We start from the raw sequence: 21727 nt of genomic DNA, 5'->3' as shown, positions 1-21727 counted from the left end.
TGGTGACGTTGGGCGCAGTTCCTGCTGTTGCCCCAGCGCGTTTGGTCATTGGCTGGACGCACTGATGAGAAGCGTTGCCCGGTAAATTCAGAGCTTCTTCAGTTCACAGCATTCACAGCAGCGTCGCTGATCTTCACACCGGACGCGACAGAACTAGCTTTCTTAACGAAACTGTCTGGAAGCTCCCAATGCAACGCATAGGCTACATGCAGTCTTTATTTTTGACGCTCTGCATAGTTACTCTACTTCATGTTCATTTATTTACCAATTTTTTTTTGCTCTATATTTTATTTTGCTTTATATCCTATACATATATCCTATATATCCTAACAGGTATATTATTATTATTATTATTATTATTATTATTATTAGGCTATTATTATTAATTATTAATTTTGTTGCTTTACTCTTACAACTTAAATCCGTCATTCATCTGTAATAATTTTTTATTTTTTGCATTTACTTTTAATTTATTTTATTATTTTATTTTGTGTTGCACTACTACTTTATCCACCTTTTTTCCTCTCAACCATTTGAATAAAAAATATTATTTTTTTAATATTATTTTTTATTTTATTTTATTTTTGCTATATATATTATTTTGCTGCTTTACTCCAGTCACTTTATATCCCTCATTCATCTGTACTAAAATAATTTTTATTTTAAAATATAATTTACATTTTAATTTTATTTTATTATTTCATTTTATTTTGCACCACTACTCTATCCACTTTTACTCTATCCAACCATTTGAATAAAAAATATTTTATTTTTAAATATTTAATTTTTGCAGCTATTTTGCAAATATTTATGCTACTCCAGCCACTTTATTTCCCTCATTCATCTGAAATAAAAAAAAAAAATTTTTAATGATCAGTTACACTTTATTTTAAGGTGACGTAGTTGTACTTACTCAAATAAGTACTACGGAGTAATATTAATTAACTACATGTACTTACTATAGAGTTAGGGTTTGATTTAGGGTTAGTTGTAATTATGCATAATTTACTGTTATTACTATAGTAAGTGCATGTAGTAACGTGTCACCTTAAAATAAATATTAATATTATTTAAAATATAATTTGTGTTTTTTGCAATTATTTTAATTTTATTTTTTCTAACTATGTAACTATTTGTCCAATAACTGATTGTCTCATTTGTTATAGAATTATTATACAATTATGGTTTTATATGGACTTCATATTCATTGAAGGACTACAGACTCTGTATATTTCATTTAGTATTTTCATAATTAGTACAGTAGGACTATTTAAGTGAACTGGACCGGAGTGAATGAAAATCCTAAAAGAAACGAGAAAAAGGAAAAAACTTGCTACAGCAAAAATGTTCTTACATGCATATAAATTTTAACCTAATATCTTGATTTTGATGTTATGTCTCAACTTCCCAACCACATTATAAATATTAGCTTTATTTATGAAGAATATGTCAATAAGAAGTCCCATTTAGCTCTGTGTATGTGTGTTGTGAGTGTGCATGTGAGTGTGTGTGTACCCTCACACGTTGTCAAGGTTGTATTTTATTACCTGGTGTTGTTTCATGGCCTGAATTTTAAGTGGCCAGTGGTGTTGAAGTTTTGATGTAAATGATTAATGCTTTTGAATGGCTTGGCAGTTCCTAGCAGGGTGATTATTTAAAGCTAATCCTTGAGCAGAGTGTCAGCTGTGGACTCCACTGACCTTGCAATATTTTTATGGCAGAGCCTTGAAGAGAAGACTACAAAAAATAGCATGCAAGTAAACAGTGCAGTGGAAAACAATCAGTTGCTTTAGCCACCAAATAAACATCATACTACAGTCTATTATCATTTCTTTCCAGCTACAGTGCTCCACATATGGCATCAATTAGCAGCCCAAGGGGATTCAGAAAAACTATAGAATTACCTTATGTGTTTGTTTAAGCACTTCTTACATGTTTTGTTTATTCTAACAATAAATGTCTGGAAATTACAACAGGTTTTAAATTATGTGTTTATGAATGAGCTCATCATTTTCCACTCTAAAACAAAGCGACTGTACATGCACAAGAAACCATATTGTGACCCTGAGTTTGTCACTATCCATCTATTATGGAGTTAGAAGCTGTGTGTGTTAGCCTATGCAAGACTTCAGCGTCTCTGGGAGATTTCTGTGTTTATTAAAAGGATGTTATGGTGAATAAAAGCATTGGTAATGTGAGCTATGCATTCAATTCGTTGGAGTGGACTAATTAAAACAGTGGTTTGGTGCTTATGAATAATTGATCACTCCTATCAAGCTCTTTAGGCCTGCTCTCTAAATGGCATGGCAACTTATTATGCAAAAGGTATGTTGTTACCCCAAACTCTTTCATGTTTGTATGAAGAATCACTAAGTTAGAACGAATCTAATAGGTATAGCCTACTAAATGCAGACTGTTTGAGTTAGCTGTAATTTGACAAAGGAACAAACGAAGCCAGTCTCTTTGCATCTTTTGTGTTTGCGCCCCCTGCTGGACTCTCAGAAATCCGCTTTATAAAAGACACGCCAGAGGCCATTTTGAACATTCCTGCACTAGCATCATCACACAATATGCGTTACACAGTTGTGTTTGATATGTCATGATTTTGTTTTGTTTTGATCTACCTCATTTACTTGTGTTACCAGTCGGCTGTTTTGCAACATGAAACAAATTTCGTCTTCAAGAGGATAAAAATGTAAAACAAAAGTGATCTCAGTTATTTCGTCTGTATATTGTATGCAAAATAATATTATATAACTGAAATATTAATAATATAGTAATAAAAAAAATCAAAGTAGCTGAAGCACATTTATCTGACACCCTTACTTAACTGTCTTAATCGACCACCATGGTCTAATTGTAAATAAATTATTAAATTTGTATCTATACACATCTACTTTTATGTTAGATGCGATTTGACAGCACTAATATATATATATATATATATATATATATATATGTATATATATATATATATATATACACATATATATATATATATATATATATATATATATATATATATATATATATATATATATACATATATATATAGGCTCTATATATGTATATGCATGTATAATTTATTGATAATTAATAATATATTATATATTGCACTACTGACATTTTTGTGTGTTTCATGTTCATTTATTGCAACAAATGCATAATGCAAAGCATTTGATCATATAGCCTAACATTTTTCTTTAAATAAATCTTGTGAAAATAAGCGTTTCTTTCTTGTATTTTGTATTATTATTATTTACCCTCACTGATTTATTTATAATTGATCATCATTGTATTCCCACTCAACCCTCATATCGGTTAAAATTGTGTTTTTTTATGACGCAGGTTCAAACATTTTCCATGAAAATCTCTTTTTCAAGAAAGGCTGCGCGTAACCGCGTTGCCACATTTTTTTTTTTTTTTTTGCCGGCACCCAAGGGCATTTGCAAACTTTCTCCGGTCCAAAAAGTCCACGGCGCGGCTCTTCTGGACTAATTACATCCCCAAACTTTCCCTAATGATCCGCTGTGCGTGTGCGCAGTGGCCGAGCGGCTGTGGGGTCGGGCGCAGGTGGTCGTGCCGGCTTTCAATCCGGTGGGATGTCGGTCAGTCGTACAGATGTGAAGGTGTTTTCAGGATCTCCCTCCCTCTCCATCTCCCTGTGTTTTATGTCTGCGTCACAACAAGTCGAAGGAGAGACAGAGAGAGAGGCAGAGATTATGATGGCGTCTCTCTCGGGCTGATTCTCATGCCGCTTCCCTGATAAACACGCTTGATAGCATCATCCGAGAGACAGAGGAGGGCTGGGAACATGTCCCGACAGACAGAGAGAAAGACGGACGGACAGACGGTTGCGCACTGACGGCTTGAGTGACGCGCGTTTGATCCACCGCGACTCTCCAAACGCGCCGATTATTCGGGACAGTGATTGAGACGGAGAACAACACCGGGCATCAGGCATTTCATGTGAGTCTGACATCTCTTCCCCGTCTCTGTGACCCCAGCAGAGCAGAACACTTAACACAGGTACATCCCGTCCACGTATGATCTGTCATGCGTGTTAATTGATATGTGCATGCGCGAGCCATCATGTGTGTCTGCTCTGATGAGTTGTGTGCATTGATTACGCACATCTGCCATGCATGCATTTTGCATGCAATCAATTGTGCGCTCTTTCATGCATTGTTGGCATCTGCATATATTATGGTTCGTTGCATATGGCAGCCAGTGTTTTTGATCATGTGTGGTACTGCAATGTGCATTGACTCTTCATCATTTATCCTACTGTACTGTATACTGTCGCTATGCACAGAGTTTAACCCTTTAGGCTGCTGCTGTTTGCTTGTGTGGAAACACATTTTAACCTCTCTGGAATTTTTTTTGATCTTTCTTTCCCGCGCTCTTCAGGATGGGGGGAGTCAGTGAAGGAGAGGATGTTTTAGCCAGGTGGAGCGATGGACTTTTGTACCTTGGCAATGTCAAACGAGTAAGTTTGGTCTTTCTTTTTCTCAAAGTTTGTCTGGAAGAGAGACAGAGACACTAGTAGAGAGAGGGAAAGAGCAAGTTTTAAACTGTGACTTGCTGTGGCTTTTTTTTTTTTTTTTTTTTTTTTTTTTTTTTAAATCAGTGTAGTAGTATTATTTTTTTATTTTTTAAATATGCTATTTAACTGTATTGCATTTATTTTTCAGGTGGACAGTGTCAAGCAGTGCTGTTTGATCAGATTTGAGGATAACTCTGAATTCTGGGTCCTCAGGAAAGACATCCACTCATGTAAGTGATAAACTTTAAATCCAAACTCACAAAGTAAGTAAAAACTTCCAAACCCCCCCCCCCCCCCCCCCCCAAAAAAAAGACAGTGTGTGCTGTTTTTAAGACTGTTAAGTTTTTTTTTTTTTTTTTATTCTCATTGTCATTGTGACATTTTCATTAAATTGTTATCTATGTAATGCATGCCTTTCTCTAGTTTTTTTTTAAATGGTGAGTCTCATTAATCATTACTTTTTACTTTATTTCCAAATAAATCAACATAAATTAAAGACAAATTAACATAAATGAATACAACAAACACTGCCATGATGTATAAATACTTTAAATACTGTAATATATAATTTACTTATTTTTCATTATAGAAATGAGAATGAGATTTATTTTTGCATTACAATAATACGATTTTGGATGCAAAATGTGCTATTAAAATAAAACGTGGTGAAAAATAGGCTTTTTGTTCTATAAGAAAAATATAATTTCTTAAATATCTCTTTTTTTTTGTGAAATATGACTCGACATGTTCTAGACAGATTTTGTGATACACCCTGGATATAGCATCAGAAATGACGCCTTATGAAAGAATTAGGAGTGATTTACAAAATACTAATAAGAATTCTAATAAAACAAAGTATTGAAGTTTATTTTAACTTAAATTTTATTCAAAATTTTTATTTGTATTTTTTCTGTTGCATCACAATGTCCCCAAATGGAATTGCTAAAAAAGTATCCCTAAAACTATTCCTCTCTGCCATTGGTCGATCAAACATATAGTCCCGCCCCCAAACTCACACTGTCTCAGGCTCATTGGGATGCTTTTTTAACATTTAAAAATGGCTCAAATCACCTTTTACATTATATATAATTTGAGAAACTGTGTAGTGCATTAATATATAGGACTATTTTTCATTTGTGTATTTTTTGTTGGTCCCACTTTATATTAGGTGTCTTTAACTAATATGTACTAACACTTAAATGAATATTGTAAGTTTTTACTCTATACATATATTAAAAAAATACATGCATGTAAATACATCTGTAATTAATTTCTGTAATTACTTCTATAATTACACTGTTGAGCCTTCACTTACACCTTAAAGGGATAGTTCACCCAAAAATGAAAATTAGCCCATGATTTACTCACCCTGAAGCCATCCTAGGTGTATATGACATTCTTCTTTCAGACGAATACAATCAGAGTTATATTAAAAAATGTCCTGGCTCTTCCAAGCTTGATAATGGGAGTGAATGGCTGTATGTCTTTGGAAGTCCATCAAAGTGCATCTATTCATGATTAAAGTGTGGGGAATGGGGGCGGGGTCTATGTAATAAAGGCCTTCTGAAGTGAAGCGATGAGTTTGTGTAAGAAAAATATCCATATTTAAAACTTTATCGACTAAAATAACTAGCTTCCGGCAGACGACCGTACCCATCGATTTACGCCAAAAGAGTAACCCTTGAACTTGACGCACAATGAAATGACGAACGCGGTTGCCCAGCCCTGTTTGTTTGAACCGTGAGAGGCGCCAATTGCCGTCATTGCGGCAAAAGTCTACATTTAATCTGTTCATCATATTAAGCAATCGAGTCTCTCCAAAAAATTCATATGGATTAGTTTTACAATCTTTATGAACTTTTTGAAGTGTCAAAGTGGTAGTTGCGTAGCTGTCAATGAAGGGACAGAAGGCTCTCAGATTTCATCAAAAAGATCTTCATTTGTGTTCCGAAGTTGAACGAAAGTCTTACAGGTTTGGAACGACATGAGGGTGAGTAATTAATGACAGAATTTTTATTTTTGGTTGAACTAACCCTTTACCACACCCTTAAACCTACCAAACCTGTCTCTAACCTTCCCCATGTCCAACCTCAATAGTAGCGAAAGTGAACACAATAAGCACATTGTACTTATTTTTTGTTGTAACTACATAAAGACACCTAATATAATGTGTGACCTTTTTGTTAAAGTAAAGATCAAAATAAAGAAATGTTGGTGTGTGCTAGATATTTTGAAGCGTCTAGTTGCCGTCTGTCCAGTAAATGACCCTGTGTTTTGTTTCTTGTGTTCAGTCTCTTCAGGAGGAGAGGATGTGTGCTGTATCTGTGATGCTCCGCCTCTTAAAGAACCTCTCGTAAACTGCCTCAAATGTCGCCACGGTAATCCGACTAAGAGAAACTGTTTGTGTAGATTATACAGACCTGTAGATTTAAATCTTTGGTTTTGGTTTTCAGTTTATTTGTCTTATATTTATTTTTAGGCCTTGTGTATAAAGTAAATATGTTACATATGTTGCAGTTTTTCCTTGATTTGTTGTTTCCCCAGGTTATCATCCAGAGTGCCATACACCACCCATTGAACCTGAAGTTGACCCCAGTAGCTGGATATGTCGCCAATGTGTCTTTGCAGTCGCAACAAAGGTTGTACTTTGCTTAAATCCCGAAGTGAATATTTAGAAACGCAGACAACGTTGGCATTCAAGGTCTATTTCAAATAGCATCCTAACACAAGGCTTTAATCTTGCTCTGAAATGTAAAGGGTATCCATGGCTTACTGCACTTGACTGCGTATTTATTACATTGCAGCACTCTGCAGGTGATGTCGGTGCTAGAGCTGCGTTAAATGGGCCTGTGCTTTAATCCGTCTGTCAGCGCGCTCATTTCACAGGCCTTACATGCTGATTTTAAGATAAAATCATATTCACCAACACCCCCCAGCAGGAAATATTAATGACTTCCTTCAGTGTGTCCTCTCCAAATTCAATCTTCAGATGAAATCGCTGTTAAATGTGCTTACATGACAGAGCGCATGTCTCGGAGAGGTGAGATACATTGTAATGACGAACTGTGTTCTGTCCTAGAGAGGGGGAGCGTTGAAAAGAGGACGCTTTGCGCGGCTCATGCAGATCATGAAAGTGCGGCTGCCCTATCAGCTGTCATCTTTAGACTGGGACCCGCAGCACTTGACCAACCAGCAGCAGTGTTACTGCTATTGTGCTGGACCAGGAGAGTGAGTCCAACTTTCTCACATGACTATGACAATGTTAAGAATGGAATATTAGTGTACTGCGACTGCACAAGTATATACTCTATGCGCGAGTATATACTATATATACTAAGTATATACTATTTTGAAAAGTAGTGTGTGGACAGTATGCAGAAAAAAAGTTATTCAGTTCAGTTTTGTGTCAAAAATGTCTTGTATTCGTTTTATACATTTTGACAAATAAAGTCGGTCATTCGGTACAAAATACGTAATGCATACGACTTGCTTTCAAAAACAGCAAGCAATATATCATTCCAAAACTGTTTTATATACAATATAGGGCTACCAAGCGATTACATTTTTTTAATCTAATTAATTACATGGCATTATATGATTACGTTACATTAAATGCCAATTAATTAATCTCAAATTAATCGCCATCAAATTAGGCTGAGAAAGTATCCCCCAAAAGATCATTTAAAGTCATTATTGTGTTAAATGAGAAAAGTAAAATTAAAAAAAATAATAATAATTTTTTATTTCTATTACACATAAACGTTTAGGCTACAACGACCATGCTTTTTTTTAGACGCTGCATCTGAGATGTGTTTTTTTTAGGGCTGTCAAACGATTAATCGCGATTAATCGCCTCCAAAATAAAAGTTTGTTTTTACATAATACATGTGTGTGTACGGTGTATAATTATTTTCTATATATAAATACACACACGTGCATGTATATATTTAAGAAATATTTGCATGTATATACTGTGTATATATATATATTTATATTATATATAAATATTTTATATATAAATGACACATTTTCTTAAATATATATATGCATGTGTGTGTATTTATATATAGAAAATAATTATACTCCGTACACAGACATAAATTATGTAAACACAAACTTTTATTTTGGATGCGATTAATCGCGATTAATCGTTTGACAGCCCTAGTTTTTTTTAGATATTTTCTTCAAAATTCTTCAGAATATCTTCTTTTATGTTCCGCAAAAGAAAAAAAGTCATACAGGGTTGAAACAACACGATGGAGAGTAAATGTCAATAAACAGATTTTTAGTTTTTGAGCAAACTATCTCCAAAATAATTTTTTTCAATGAAATTATAGTCTAAATAAGAAACTAAAACTGCCAGTAGGTGGCGGTAAATTTCTAAATGAGGAAGTCATTCATTCATTCGATTTGTTCAAAGGCTGATTCATTCAGAAATGAAGTAAACAGGTGTGTTCGACTTGTGCAAGCCGATCGGTGTATGACATCAAAGTACCGCCAGAGCGAATCGAAAGCATACAGAGCCGTTTGCTATCTAATCGCTTTTGCGGTACACCAGCGGCAGCACCGCTTCAAGTCAAACACACCTAATGGCTCTCTTTATGAATTGGTCATTGAATCATTGATTCACCCGAAACACGGATTCATTCAGAAAGGACAGAAATGAGCCTGTGTGGCTTGTAGAACCACAGCAATAATATTTTTGTTGGAAAAATTAAGCAAAACACATCACAATATTGACCTCTTATTTATGAAACTGCTTTTGCACTCATGCTGTTTGGGATAAAAACAGCACTTGTGTGATATTCATGATATCGTGTTACTCATGTGATGGTGCTTAACTATATCATATCATTTAGGCCTATAAATGAGATAAAAACTCATACAGGGGCATTTTTGCCCTGATATCTTGAATCATTCTAACTGCATTCTATAGGCTCCGTCACGCAGTGAGTTGTTGCTTTGGTTCATGTTCATCATCAATCAACTATATGAAATGTATGCAGATCTGGGGTCCACATAGGTTTGTGAAATGTTAGTATAACATGTTTATATTTAATGCACTCCTACACCTGTGGTTATTCGGCTGGAACAGACCTCATACATCCAGTAAAACTCAGAGAAACACTCGCTGATTAGAAGGCATTGAGCAAAAATGAGTTCGAAAAGTAACGTTAGTTCTGAGAAAAAGGTCTAGCGTCATTTGTTTGCAGACGCTAATTGGTTTGATATTTTGGCTTGTGGCGTTCAGACATTTTAAGTGTGTCTTAAGTGTATACATATTTTTGGGTGCACTGTGTATTTGCAGAAAATGTATGAAGTCAATTCTTTAAAAAGGAATTGCACGACTAATAACTGAAGCAAGTTCAGAGTGAGTTCATTTTAGTTTCAGGAGTGTGTGTATGTCTAAGCTGAAGCATGTTGCTTTTGCCAGGTGGAATCTGAAGATGTTGCAGTGTGGGAGTTGTGGGCAGTGGTTTCATGAAGCTTGCACTCAGTGCCTGACCAAACCTCTTCTCTATGGAGACCGGTGAGGCTGATGCCATTGTTGAGCACATGCGGTTGCTAAGCTAATCCTGTCTAAACCTTTTCATCTGCGTCTCTGCTTCACCTTTCAGCTTTTATCAGTTCCAGTGCTCATCGTGCACAAATGGTTTAGAGACCATCCAGAGGCTTCCAATGACCTGGTAAGTGCACTTCTTCTGTTCTGAATGAGGAACTGATCTGAAGAGCTGAATGTCATTTCTGATGATCCTTATTCTGTTGTATTGCAGGGTAGATTTGGCCCATTTGGTGTTGTATCACCTCTCCTTGTGCTGCAAGAGGAAGTATTTTGATTTCGATCATGAAATCATGTCTTTTGCAAATGAAAATTGGGAATCTTTGCTTCTTGGCACGGTAGGAAAATATCCTAGTCAATAGCACAGCACAATTTAAAGTCAACGTGAAACACCAAATGCAATTTTTCTTTTGCTTTCTGACATATTTATGAAAGAAACAGGATATTTATTAAGAACAAATGTTGTGCAGGACCTTATTTTATTTACAAGAAACTGGATCAAAAGTCATTTTAAAGGCAGAGCAATATAAAACCATTAAAATTCTCTTTCATTAATTGCAATCAAGCTGAAATAAAATCAATTATTAGATGCAAAACTTAAACTTAAAAAAATAAACAAATGAAAATGAGTAAAATGCTACTAATTAAAAAACAAATAGGAATAAATATATATCAAAGCTAAAAAGATATATTTAAAACAGTTTTTAAAAAATGACAATCTTAAACTGAAAGGAAAACTGAAATGTAAAAAAAATTATAATTCATATGAATTTTATTGGGCAAAAATAATGTTTTCTCCAAAATAAGCATTTTTCCTCCATAAATTGTAAATGCCACCCGCCCATCATGATTCATGGCTTTGATATTGACTAATATTACGCACTTGAATATGTCCCGGTCCGACATTTCAATAAGAAATACATCAACACAGGAAAGAACTCATAGAACTCAATAAAAAGGTCAATTTTGATTTCACGTTGTGAATGCATTCACTTTGAATACTCTCTCTTTGTGGTCAATCTGAGCTTTTACCTTTCAAATGCATTTGTTACACACTGCCTTTCATTCGACTCTATATTTTGGTCCCTCAGCTGTCGGACACACCGAGGCAAGACCGTTGCCAAAACCTGCTCAATGCTTTAAATTCCCACAAAGACAGGTGAGACACGGATTATACTCTGAAAAGTGCCGTTCTGCTTGATTTCCATGCGGCAGCCCATAGGGTTATAGCACATATTTCCAATAATATCTGCAAAACCATTACTGTAATTGCTTTACATTATAAGTGACTCTGCATGTGTTATTTCGCTCTCTACAAATAGTGTTTTGATAGCTGAAGGTGGTTCTGTCTTTCAAAATAAATAATTCAAAGCCCATTTCCATTTTCCTTCTGTCAAGGTTTGTGGATGATGCCGCTCAAATGCTAGCACTTCATTAACTGAATCAGATGTTTTAGTTGGCGAGTGTGAGACGCCCAGGAACAAATAAAAATCTGTCAGCGAGCCCTGAAGAACAGCAGTTGAATACCAATCCAATGTGATTTTGATCTGTCGTAAAGGTTTGTCTCGGGGAAGGAAATAAAGAAGAAGAAGTGTCTCTTCGGTCTCCAAGTTCGGGCTCCTCCCCCTCTGTCATCGGACCAATCTCCTTTCATCGCTGAACAGCCAATCAACATCACCCACAGGAGAAGGTCAGAGGCAGGAGCACATCAAGCTCTTTTCATATCAGCATTCACAAACTATTTTACTTCTGTAATCTGATGTAGTTCTGAGTAAAACAGGATGTCAGTAAGATAGAAATGTATTTTTTCTGTTGGATAATTCAATACAATGGATAAATCACGTACAGTACCAGAATGAACACGGGAGTTGATGAGATGGGAAGGGTTGAAAAGGAAAGAGGGATTAATGACATAAGCCGAAAACAAAATGTATTTTAATTTTATTTAAAAGATTACGGAGACTTTACAAAATAGAAACAATAAAACCCTGTAAGTTGTCTTTAACACAAGGCAGAATTAACTTTGAAGGAATGAAAATAATTTTTCCTAATTGATGATTTCCTAAACATGAAAAACACAAAAGTCACATTTTTTAAATAAACTTTTGGCTGTTTTTTGTGATCATGTTTGCCAAGTTCAAAAAACGGGACACAAAAACACCACCAGTGTGATTTATATATTTTTTTATAATTTATATTATAACACTATTTATAATATTCTATTTATTCTTAATATTTTAAATAATTACTGTTTGTTTTTTTTGTGACCATGGTTGCCAAGCTCAAAAACAGGATGCAAAAACATCACCAGTATGAAATATTATTTAACAATTAATATAATTTTAATATTTTTAATTATTATTGGCTGTTTTATGTGACCATGTTTGCCGAGCTAAAAAAACAGGACACAAAAACACCATCATTTTGATATATATTTTTAATAATTGCTATTTTAAATTACACATTTTAATATAATATTTAATATTTTAAATAATTATTGACTTTTTTGTGGCAATGTTTGCCCAGCTCAAAAACAGGACACAAAAACACCACCAATATGAACCATATATATTTCTTAATAATTTATATTTTAAAAATATTATTTTAATATTATATTTTGTATTTTAAATAAATGTTTAATAATTAATTTAATTTTTTTATTTATTATTATTATTGACCATTTTATGTGACCATGTTTGCCAAGCTCAAAAGCAGGACACCAAAACACCATCAGTATAATATATTTTAAATGACAAATTTTAATATAATATTTAATATTCTAAATAATTATTGACTGTTTTTTGTGACCATGTTTGCCAAGCTCAAAAATCAGTTGTCGTCTTTGCTCCAGCCCCACGTCACTGTCCTGCCAGCGGAGAGCGGTGGGTCCGGAGGCCCGTAAATCAAAACGTCGGGTCACTGAGACACAGGTCAGTGCGTCTGCCTTTAACAACAGCGATCAAAAGATGTCTGGCAGAGGCCAAGACACCCTGCATCAGTACTGAGACTTTCTCATTCATGAAAGACACCCAGCATCCCCTTTTGGGTTTGTTTTTCTCTTCATGTTCATTTGACTTATTTTTTGCAACATGCAACACTGAATCAACAAGGTCTGTCTAGCCTTGCAAGTAGCCATAAAATACATGTACACAAAGACACAATGATTGTATGCGTCCATTTTGCATCCACACTTGTACTGTAAGACAACAATTTTTCTTATTCCGCCGGGTAAGTGTGCAAAAAAAATTACATTTTGATGTTATGTTTTTATCAGTTCATATACAAGTTTTGGGTAGGAGTCATAGTATTTTATTTTATTTTATTTTATTTTATTTTATTTTTATTTTTTTTATTTTTTTATTTATTTATTTATTTATTTATTTTTTTTAATTTAATTTAATTTAATTTAATTTTTTTTTTTATTATTTTTTTTTTTTTTTTTTTATTTTATTGTTTTGCTTCATTTTGTTGTTGTTGTTTTGCATTGCACAGGTAGTCAAGCTTTTTTTCCTAACCCATATAAAAACATATTAGTTATTGTTTTGCAATTGCTTTTTTTATCTTGTTTTGTCCCATTTCTTTTCATTTCTTTTTATTTTATTTTGCACTGCACAGTTAGTCCAGTTACTTTGTTTTCCTCATACATCTTACATAAAATATGTAAATATGTTTTAAAATACCATTTGTGTTAATGTTTTGCATTTACTTTTGTATTTTTATTTTCATTTCATAAAAATATGTATTTCAAAATACCTTTTATTTTATTTTATTTTATTTTATTTGACCACAATTTCCTTTAGTGTGGCAAGCACCATTTAAATTATTTATATGCATTTATATGTTGCTAGCAAAAAAACAAAAACAATTATTGACAAAAAAGTTGTCATAATACCCATTTATTTTTAAATGGTTCTCAATGGAGAATAATGCTTTTTGCATGCAGATTGTTTTTGTAAGGACATCTACCAATAGGGTCTGACTAACAGCCATAGCTAACTAGCCAAACCTCATCTAGTTAATGTGATTGTTCATTACCATCATTTCCAAGTGACCGGGCACTAATGCTATCTCTAGTTTTGAGCTGCTGTATCAAACTGCTATTGTCAGTTGACTTTGGTATGATATGTAATGTACCACAGAATAATGCAGTCATTTAGATTCAGTATGTGTACGAGTTCATCCTCACACTTGTGTCACACGGCACCATCGCTTCTCCCCCACTGTGTGCTGTATTACAAGGCTAACACAGCCATAAATCTTAAGACTATGGGCAGAAATCACCTAATATCATTTGAAAGTCTAATTTTCTTTTGTGCTTTCCAGCACTTATGAACAAGAAACCATTCTGTTGGAGAGGCGTCTCAATTTTTTTATAATCATCATAAATAATAACAAGAGTCCACAGGCATACAGGCGACATGAATAAATGCATTTCTGCATTTATGACATTTGCAGTCTTATTTAAAGGTACAATGAACCTCAGTTATAAAATAATATCAGTCAAATATTTTCAGCTGTATGTTTTATCTTAATTATTTTATCATGGAAGCTTGTATCCACCACAGAATAATTTTTTTCTAAGATAATTGTGACTTTTTAATCTGACATTCACGATTTATTTTTCTCTCAATTGCGTCTTTATATCAGGCAATTCTATCGCAATTCTGACTTTATAACATGCAATTGTGACTTTATATCTCACACTTCTGACTTTAAAACACGCAACTGCGACTTAATATCTTGTAATTATGACTTTATCGCAATTATGACTTTATAACTCTCAATTGAAACTTTATATCTTGTAATTATGACTTTATCGCAATTCTGACTTTATATCTCTCATTCTGACTTTATAACTCTCAATTGCGACTTTATATCTTGTAATTCTGACTTTATCACAATTCCGACTTTATAACACGCAATTGTAACTTTACATCTTACAATTCCGACGTTATAACACGCAATTGTGACTTTATATCTCACAATTCTGACTTTATAATACGCAATTGCGACTGTATCACGCAATTGCGAGAAAAAAAGTTAGAATAGTGAGATAAAAATTCCCTTTTTTATTCCATGGCGGAAACAAGCTTCCATAGTATATACATATGACTATTTATTCCTTAGAACACAAAAAGTGATTTTTGGAAGAATATCCTGGTGAATATGCCTTTTAAACTGATCATGTTTATTATTTATAACAGTTGATCATGTCATTTTAGACTTGTCCACCAGGAGTTGCGACAAACGCTATTGACCTAGTGCCATGTTGCCATGGTTATGGTGATGGAACAAGCCTGTATAACCCCAGAAAACCAGAGGAAGAGATGAGTTTGGGGTTAGTAGCGCGTTAAAATGAAAAACCATAACATTTTCAGATATGAAAGCTTGTTTCTGCCACGGAATAAAAAAATGAAATAGGTAGACCAATTGCGACTTTTTATCTCACAATTCTGACTTTTTTCCTCAGAATTGCGAGTTATCAATTTGCATTTGAGACATACAGGTTGATATCTCACAATTCTGAGTTTTGTTTCTCAGAATTGCAAGAAAAAAGTCTGAGTTGTGAGATAAAACGTCACGATTACCTTTTTTTATTCCATAGCGGTAACAAGCTTTCATACTATGAACCATAATCACTGTTTAATTTATTAAAAAAAGTCTTTATGTATTACAGTTCACCTCCCAAGAGAATGTTTGCGCTCTATCACCCTTCATACAACGGATCTCAGGACCTGTCTAGAACTCTGCATCATTACAGGTCTGTACACTGAAGTCAATTAGAGATGAATTTAATGCTACTGTCATTCTGAAAATGAAAATGATTTACTCAGCTCATGACGTTCCAAACCGGTATGTGGTAGGCTTTATTCAAGCTTATCAGCAGGTATCAAGCTCCAAAAAGGACCACCATAATAACGCAGCAACTGTGTTTATACTTCTTACTTAGTATTTTTGTCTTTTTTCCAATGCAAATCAAGATACATTTACTTGGGTAGGAAAATTACTTGAGAAAAAGTCTTTAGTCTTTAAAATTGATCAATATTAAGTGAGTTCATGCTTAAAGGGGTCATGACATGAGAAATCAAATTTTCCTTGATCTTTTGACATATAAGAGGTCTTTGATCCATTAAATCATCCTGCAAGTTTCAGAGCTTAAATCATCCTCCTCATTAAAAATAAGAATTTATTTAATCAAGCCCTAAAAATGGCTAGTGTTGATATTGCGGGATCTGTAACGTCATACGGGCAAAAATGCATTTGGGAATGACAGCCTCCAGAGCAATACATTGGCGAATAGATATACATCATCACACCACAGGCCCCGCCCACTGGTGTTCAGCCACTTAAAGGAATAGTTCACCCAAAAATGAAATCATCCCATAATTTACTCACCCTCAAGCCATCCTAGATGTATATGACTTTCTTCTTTCAGCCAAACACAATCGGAGATATATTAAATAATATCCTGGCTCTTCCAAGCTTTATAATGGGAGTGAATTTTACCATTTTATTTTGAAGCCCAAAAAAGTGCATCCATCCATCATAAAAGTAATCCATACGGCTCCAGGAGTTAAAAAAGGCGTTCTGAAGCGAAGCAATGCATTTTTTGAAAGAAAAATTTCCATATTCATAATGGCAGTTATAAATATGGAAATTATATTAATAAATTATAATTATATTTTATAAAAAAAAAAAAATTACATAAATTTTTTTTGAGTTTCTTTTTCAAAAAATGCAAATCATTTTCTTCCCATTATAATCACTGACTACGCTGGATACAGTAAACAGATCCTCGTTCAGTTTCTGACGACAACAGGACAAATGAAAAATCTTTCTTTTTAGTAAACTCTGTGTACACAAACAATGTTCTCAATGCTCGAGTTCATGTGTAGAGCCTCTGGTGATACTTCCAGCAAAGTTTCATGTTGTGTCGAGCCTTCTTAGTGTTTTAAAAATAGCGATTTTGATGCTATCATAGTCGTGCCCCATGCACTCCCATTCAAAAGTCAATTTGACCGAAAACGAAAATACGGTCAAACTTAAAAGTGGCGTTTCCATTCTAATTATGCTTTTACACGAAAGTTTGACTCGGGTAGATTCACAAAAATAACCTAGGTTGCAATTTGGCGAGAGTTACCCTTTAAGTTTATTTTTCTTACCCTACTGACTGATATTTTTTCCTGTTTTAAGCATAAACTCACTTAATTTTGATACATTTGTCATAAAACAAGACTTAATATCTGAAGTAAGTTTGCTTCTCAAGTAAGTGTATCTTGATTTAAGAATGCTTAGATATTTTTATTAGAAAATAAGATTATTTTTATTTAATTTTTTGGCTGTAAACTATTGTTGAACAGAAAATATATGTATAAGGATGCTTTCCAAATTCCCTTTGAGAAAAAAAAAATATATATATATATATAATTTAGATTTTGGCTGAACTGTTCTTTCAAATTGAGTACTTTTTGCATGTCTGTGTAATTGTTCTGTTCAGTGCAGAGGACCCTTGTCGACTTCCAGCCCCCTGCCTTCCATTCTCTCCGTCCTCGGGTCACCCACCCGGACAGCGGTATGAAAGCTGCCCTTCTCTCTTCCTGCGTGACGTGCCACCCTACCCCAGCACGGTCGGCATGGGGGGGCCCACGGCCATGGGATGGGGGGGAGGCGACGCCGTCCGGATCCTGGCCAGACGCGTGACGGCGGACGGAAAAGTCCAGTACCTGGTTGAATGGGGAAATGTGAGCGTGTACTGAGACTGTGTGAGATAGAGAAAGAGAAAGGGGAAAGGGCTAGAGACATCAAGACGCATCATTAAGGTTTGCATGGTTACGAGCAGAGGTGTGAAAGCATCAATGAGCAGGTGGGTGTCTCGAGAAGAAAACCACAGCGAGCAAATCCAGGTTGAGCTACACAGCAGCTTCACTCTGAGATTATACTGTTAAATCTCTTTAGTTTCTTTTACAGTGTCTCCTATATTTTGAATACTGTTAGAAAACGCCTTTAGAATGCCTTGAACTTTATTATCATGATTTGTAATGTATAAGCTAATCATCGGCATCACATGTCGTTCATGTACGCATAACGGTCAAAATGTACAATTTCAGGAAAGCTTTTTTTTTCATGCGGTCACATCAATAATTGTAATATTTTAACGACAGGGAAATGAGTTGTCCTCTAAAAATAGTCATTAAAGAAATACGGTTCAGTATGAGTTCAGTCGACAGCAGTTATGGCATAATGTTGATTATCACAAACATTCATTTCCTCTTGTCCCTCCTTAAAGGTACGGTTACATTTACAGTGGAAGTGAAGTGTTAACATGCTCGCTATTTCAATAGTATAGCCGTATTTAACAACTGTAAAAATGATTTAAACTACTTTACAGCTCAAAATGATAAGATTCACATTTCTGCTTTTAAATTCTCCAAAAGTTGACCGTTACTTCCATTGTAAATGCTTCACCGTAATCTCGAGTTTTATGCCACAAATGTGGTCGATTGACCTTATCTTGTACTGAATTGAGGAATATTCCTTTAATAGTAAGCATATCATTCAAATGTTTCATGATGGATGGCAAATAAAACATAAACAATGCAGATAATCCCCATCTTTAAACATCAAGAGATCATTTTTTTTAGAAGATATGCTATTGAGAGAGTGGATTTAAATGAATATAAGACTGTTCTTAAAACTTTTAACCCTGTTAAAATCACTGTAACTTATATGGAAGCCTATTTCTGCAACAAAAGAAAAAACAACATGCTTTTTGTCATAATTATGACATGAAAAATCATTATTGTGACGGTTATAATTTTGATAAAAAGTAATAAAAAAATCTATTAACATTTTCTCATCATTTCAACTTTTGTCATAATTATGACAGAAATTGACATAAAAAAAGTGAATGAACTCATAATTATGTGAAATGATGAAATACGTCATAATTATGACTTTTTATCTCAGAAATAGTATTTAGTATGTAGGTTATGTCGTGTTTTTTTTTCTTACATGGCGGAAGTAGGCTTTTATTGTAACTCGAACGACTGCAACAGAAAAATATTTAAAGATGACAGAAACGAGTCCCTGAACATTTATCAGGTCCAATACAGATTACATGCAGATCATTCTACCTGAATAAAAACATGAGGCATTTAGTCCTTATGTGAAGCGCATTTCATCAGTGAATGATAATGAATGTATTGTGTGTGTTTTTATTTCTTTATTTTTTAAATCCATGGTACGTACTTGTTAGGTCATAGATAGACAAATTTTATGTCAGGGTGACCAGAATTAGCAGACTGTAGTCCTTTTTTTTTATAGTCAAGTTTAATTTGATGTATTCTTTGACGTTTTGTCAGATTATGTTTATATGTACTCTAGGTTGACACCTAAAATGTAAACAAACAATAAAAAGATACCATTATGTTGTATAAAAGTTGCACTTGTCGACTTTCTCTGTTTAAATTCCCTTAAGATAAAATAAAAAAAAGAATTGTGTGATTTCCTTGTGGGAAAATCCCCATGAGGAAAACAGCTTATAAATCATAAGTGATGTTTTTTGAACATGTCAAAATGCAGACAGTTTTTTGTGATGAGTAGATTTAGGGGTAGGGTTAGTGTAAGGGGATATAATATACAGTTTGTAGAGCTTAAAAATCATTATGTCAATAGAAAATCTCCATAAAACATGAAAACACAACGTGTGAGAGAGATTAATTATAATGTGTATCATATGTGCATTTCTTATTGCGACCACCGGGTGGCAGCCGTGTACGACCATTGAACGCCCACCTTCCCCTAACAGGTGAGCACTATGACACTAGGAATTTCGTTATAATACTTCTCACAGGTTCAAGCACGTTGTATTATGTTTTATAAGGACTGTAATGTATTTTGAGAAATAACATAACAGCAGACGGCTGGAATGTTGTAGTTTGGAGTTTAGATATGCGCTGAACGCCATTTTGGCTCCGATTGCCTTGACAGCAGGCCTCAGTTTCTGGCTCTGTGGAGAATCAGAGAAATATGTGCATTAATACAGTACTCCTTCAAGTGAGCTTTGAAATATCGTAATTGGGATTTACGTGCACATGATTGACCAAGCCTAGTCGTGTTTTGCAGTGAAAAAACAAGTTATGACGTTAAAGGGGGCGTGTTGTTCGCATGAAAGATGGCGGGAAACAACTCTGCGTTATACTGAATGGTTTTGCAAAGTTATTTAAGTTTTACCTCTTTATTTCAACACTATTGATTTGTTATAAAAGAGCTAGACCTAACCTTTTTTCTTTAGATAGCCTACCATGCATAGTCATTTTAAAAGTGATGCAGGTGTATTTGTGTATGCAAAAGTGTGTCTCCATCATGCATTATTTGTTTAGGCTACTTCTGTATTTTGTTTCTGTTTTGAGTAGGCCTATGTGAATGTCAAAATACTGATTAACTTCCCATGTACATTCGAAGGCAACATGTTTAGTTTGCAAAGAGAGAGTTTTTTTATGCTTATTAATAGTTTGGCAATGTAAGAGTCTATAATAAGAGAGAAAATGTCAGTAAAGAGACTATAAGAGATCAAATGTAATTATGTTTAACATTTAATAGCTGAATGACAATCCAACATGTTCAGTTTGTAGTCTTAAAACCTGGAAGGGAACTTTCATTTATGAGCTATAGGTTTCTGTCTGCAATTTTCTATGTGTTTTTATTATAATAATATTTTATGTTTTGCTTTAACACATAGTCATACTCAAATTGGAATTTTGAAGTGCTTTTTTTATTTATTTTTTTTAAGTTGCTGACAAGCTTAAAGGGATAGTTCACCCAAAAATGAAAGTCCTGTCATTAATTACTCACCCTCATGTCGTTCCAAACCCGTAAGACCTTCGTTCATCTTCAGTGAGAATGTGTTGGAAAGGGAGCTTTCTGTCACTCCATTGACAGCTACGCAACTACCACTTTGACGCTTCAAAAAGTTCATAAAGAGATCTTAAAACTAATCCATATGAATTGAGCAGTTTAGTCCAAATTTCCTGAAGAGACTCAATTGCTTTTTTATATGATGAACAGATTGAATTTAGGCTTTTATTCACATTTAAACATTGATCAGAAAACATACACAGAAGCTCAGCTGAACATGCTTGACGCGCAAGAACAAACCTTATTGTTTTTTACGGGTGCTCAAACGTGCTGTGTAACACGAGAATGAACTTCATTGGTTCTCACACGTCAAGCAAACAAGCTTGAGCTTCTGTTTACCACAACTGAGGGCTGTTTCATAAAAGACGCTTAGAAAAGCGGGGATTAAACTCCAACACCTGACTTGAATGAACCTAACAAATAAGTTGGGGCTAAAGCGGTTTCATAAAAGGAAATTGAAGTTCACGCAATCCCACTAATTTGATCCAGGTTTATCACTCTATAATTGCGTGTGCACGCTTTTCCTAAGCAACCCTAGAGGTCGAGCATGGATCAAATGGATCCACCATCAAACAGCATATATTTTGTGCTGTTTTATGCATTTGAGACATGGTGTTTTTCTTTAGTGCAAACATATATTTCACAGGTATATTCTCCATCTGTAAATGTTAGAAAGTCGTGCAAATATATCCATTTGCTGCTAA

The 21727-nt window shown here is 34.3% G+C and overlaps 1 protein-coding gene across 5 annotated transcripts; it reads left to right on the top strand.

Moving 5' to 3' along the window:
• The first annotated feature begins 3538 nt into the window (after positions 1–3538).
• phf1 (PHD finger protein 1) lies at positions 3539–19541 on the top strand. 5 transcript variants are annotated; one of them, XM_079895664.1, is made up of 15 exons: positions 3539–3969; positions 4411–4489; positions 4695–4776; positions 6838–6924; positions 7091–7185; positions 7626–7774; positions 9981–10076; positions 10165–10233; positions 10321–10444; positions 11198–11265; positions 11665–11796; positions 12928–13036; positions 15329–15444; positions 15784–15867; positions 17605–19535. In XM_079895664.1, coding segments are annotated over exons 1-15 (1551 nt in total). In that variant the 5' UTR covers positions 3539–3967; the 3' UTR covers positions 17864–19535. The 5 variants fall into 5 exon arrangements, with proteins under 5 accessions (XP_079751790.1, XP_079751792.1, XP_079751791.1 ...); XM_079895666.1 differs by having other exon boundaries at positions 3543–3969; positions 12958–13036; XM_079895665.1 differs by having other exon boundaries at positions 3683–4029; positions 12958–13036; positions 17605–19541.
• Positions 19542–21727: the final 2186 nt, after the last annotated feature.

The sequence above is a fragment of the Squalius cephalus genome (genome assembly GCF_949319135.1).
Source record: "Squalius cephalus genome assembly, chromosome: 15".
Taxonomy (NCBI): Eukaryota; Metazoa; Chordata; class Actinopteri; order Cypriniformes; family Leuciscidae; genus Squalius; species Squalius cephalus.
The sequence above is the reverse complement of the archived record's forward strand: the minus strand, read 5'-3'. Positions and strand labels throughout refer to the sequence as shown.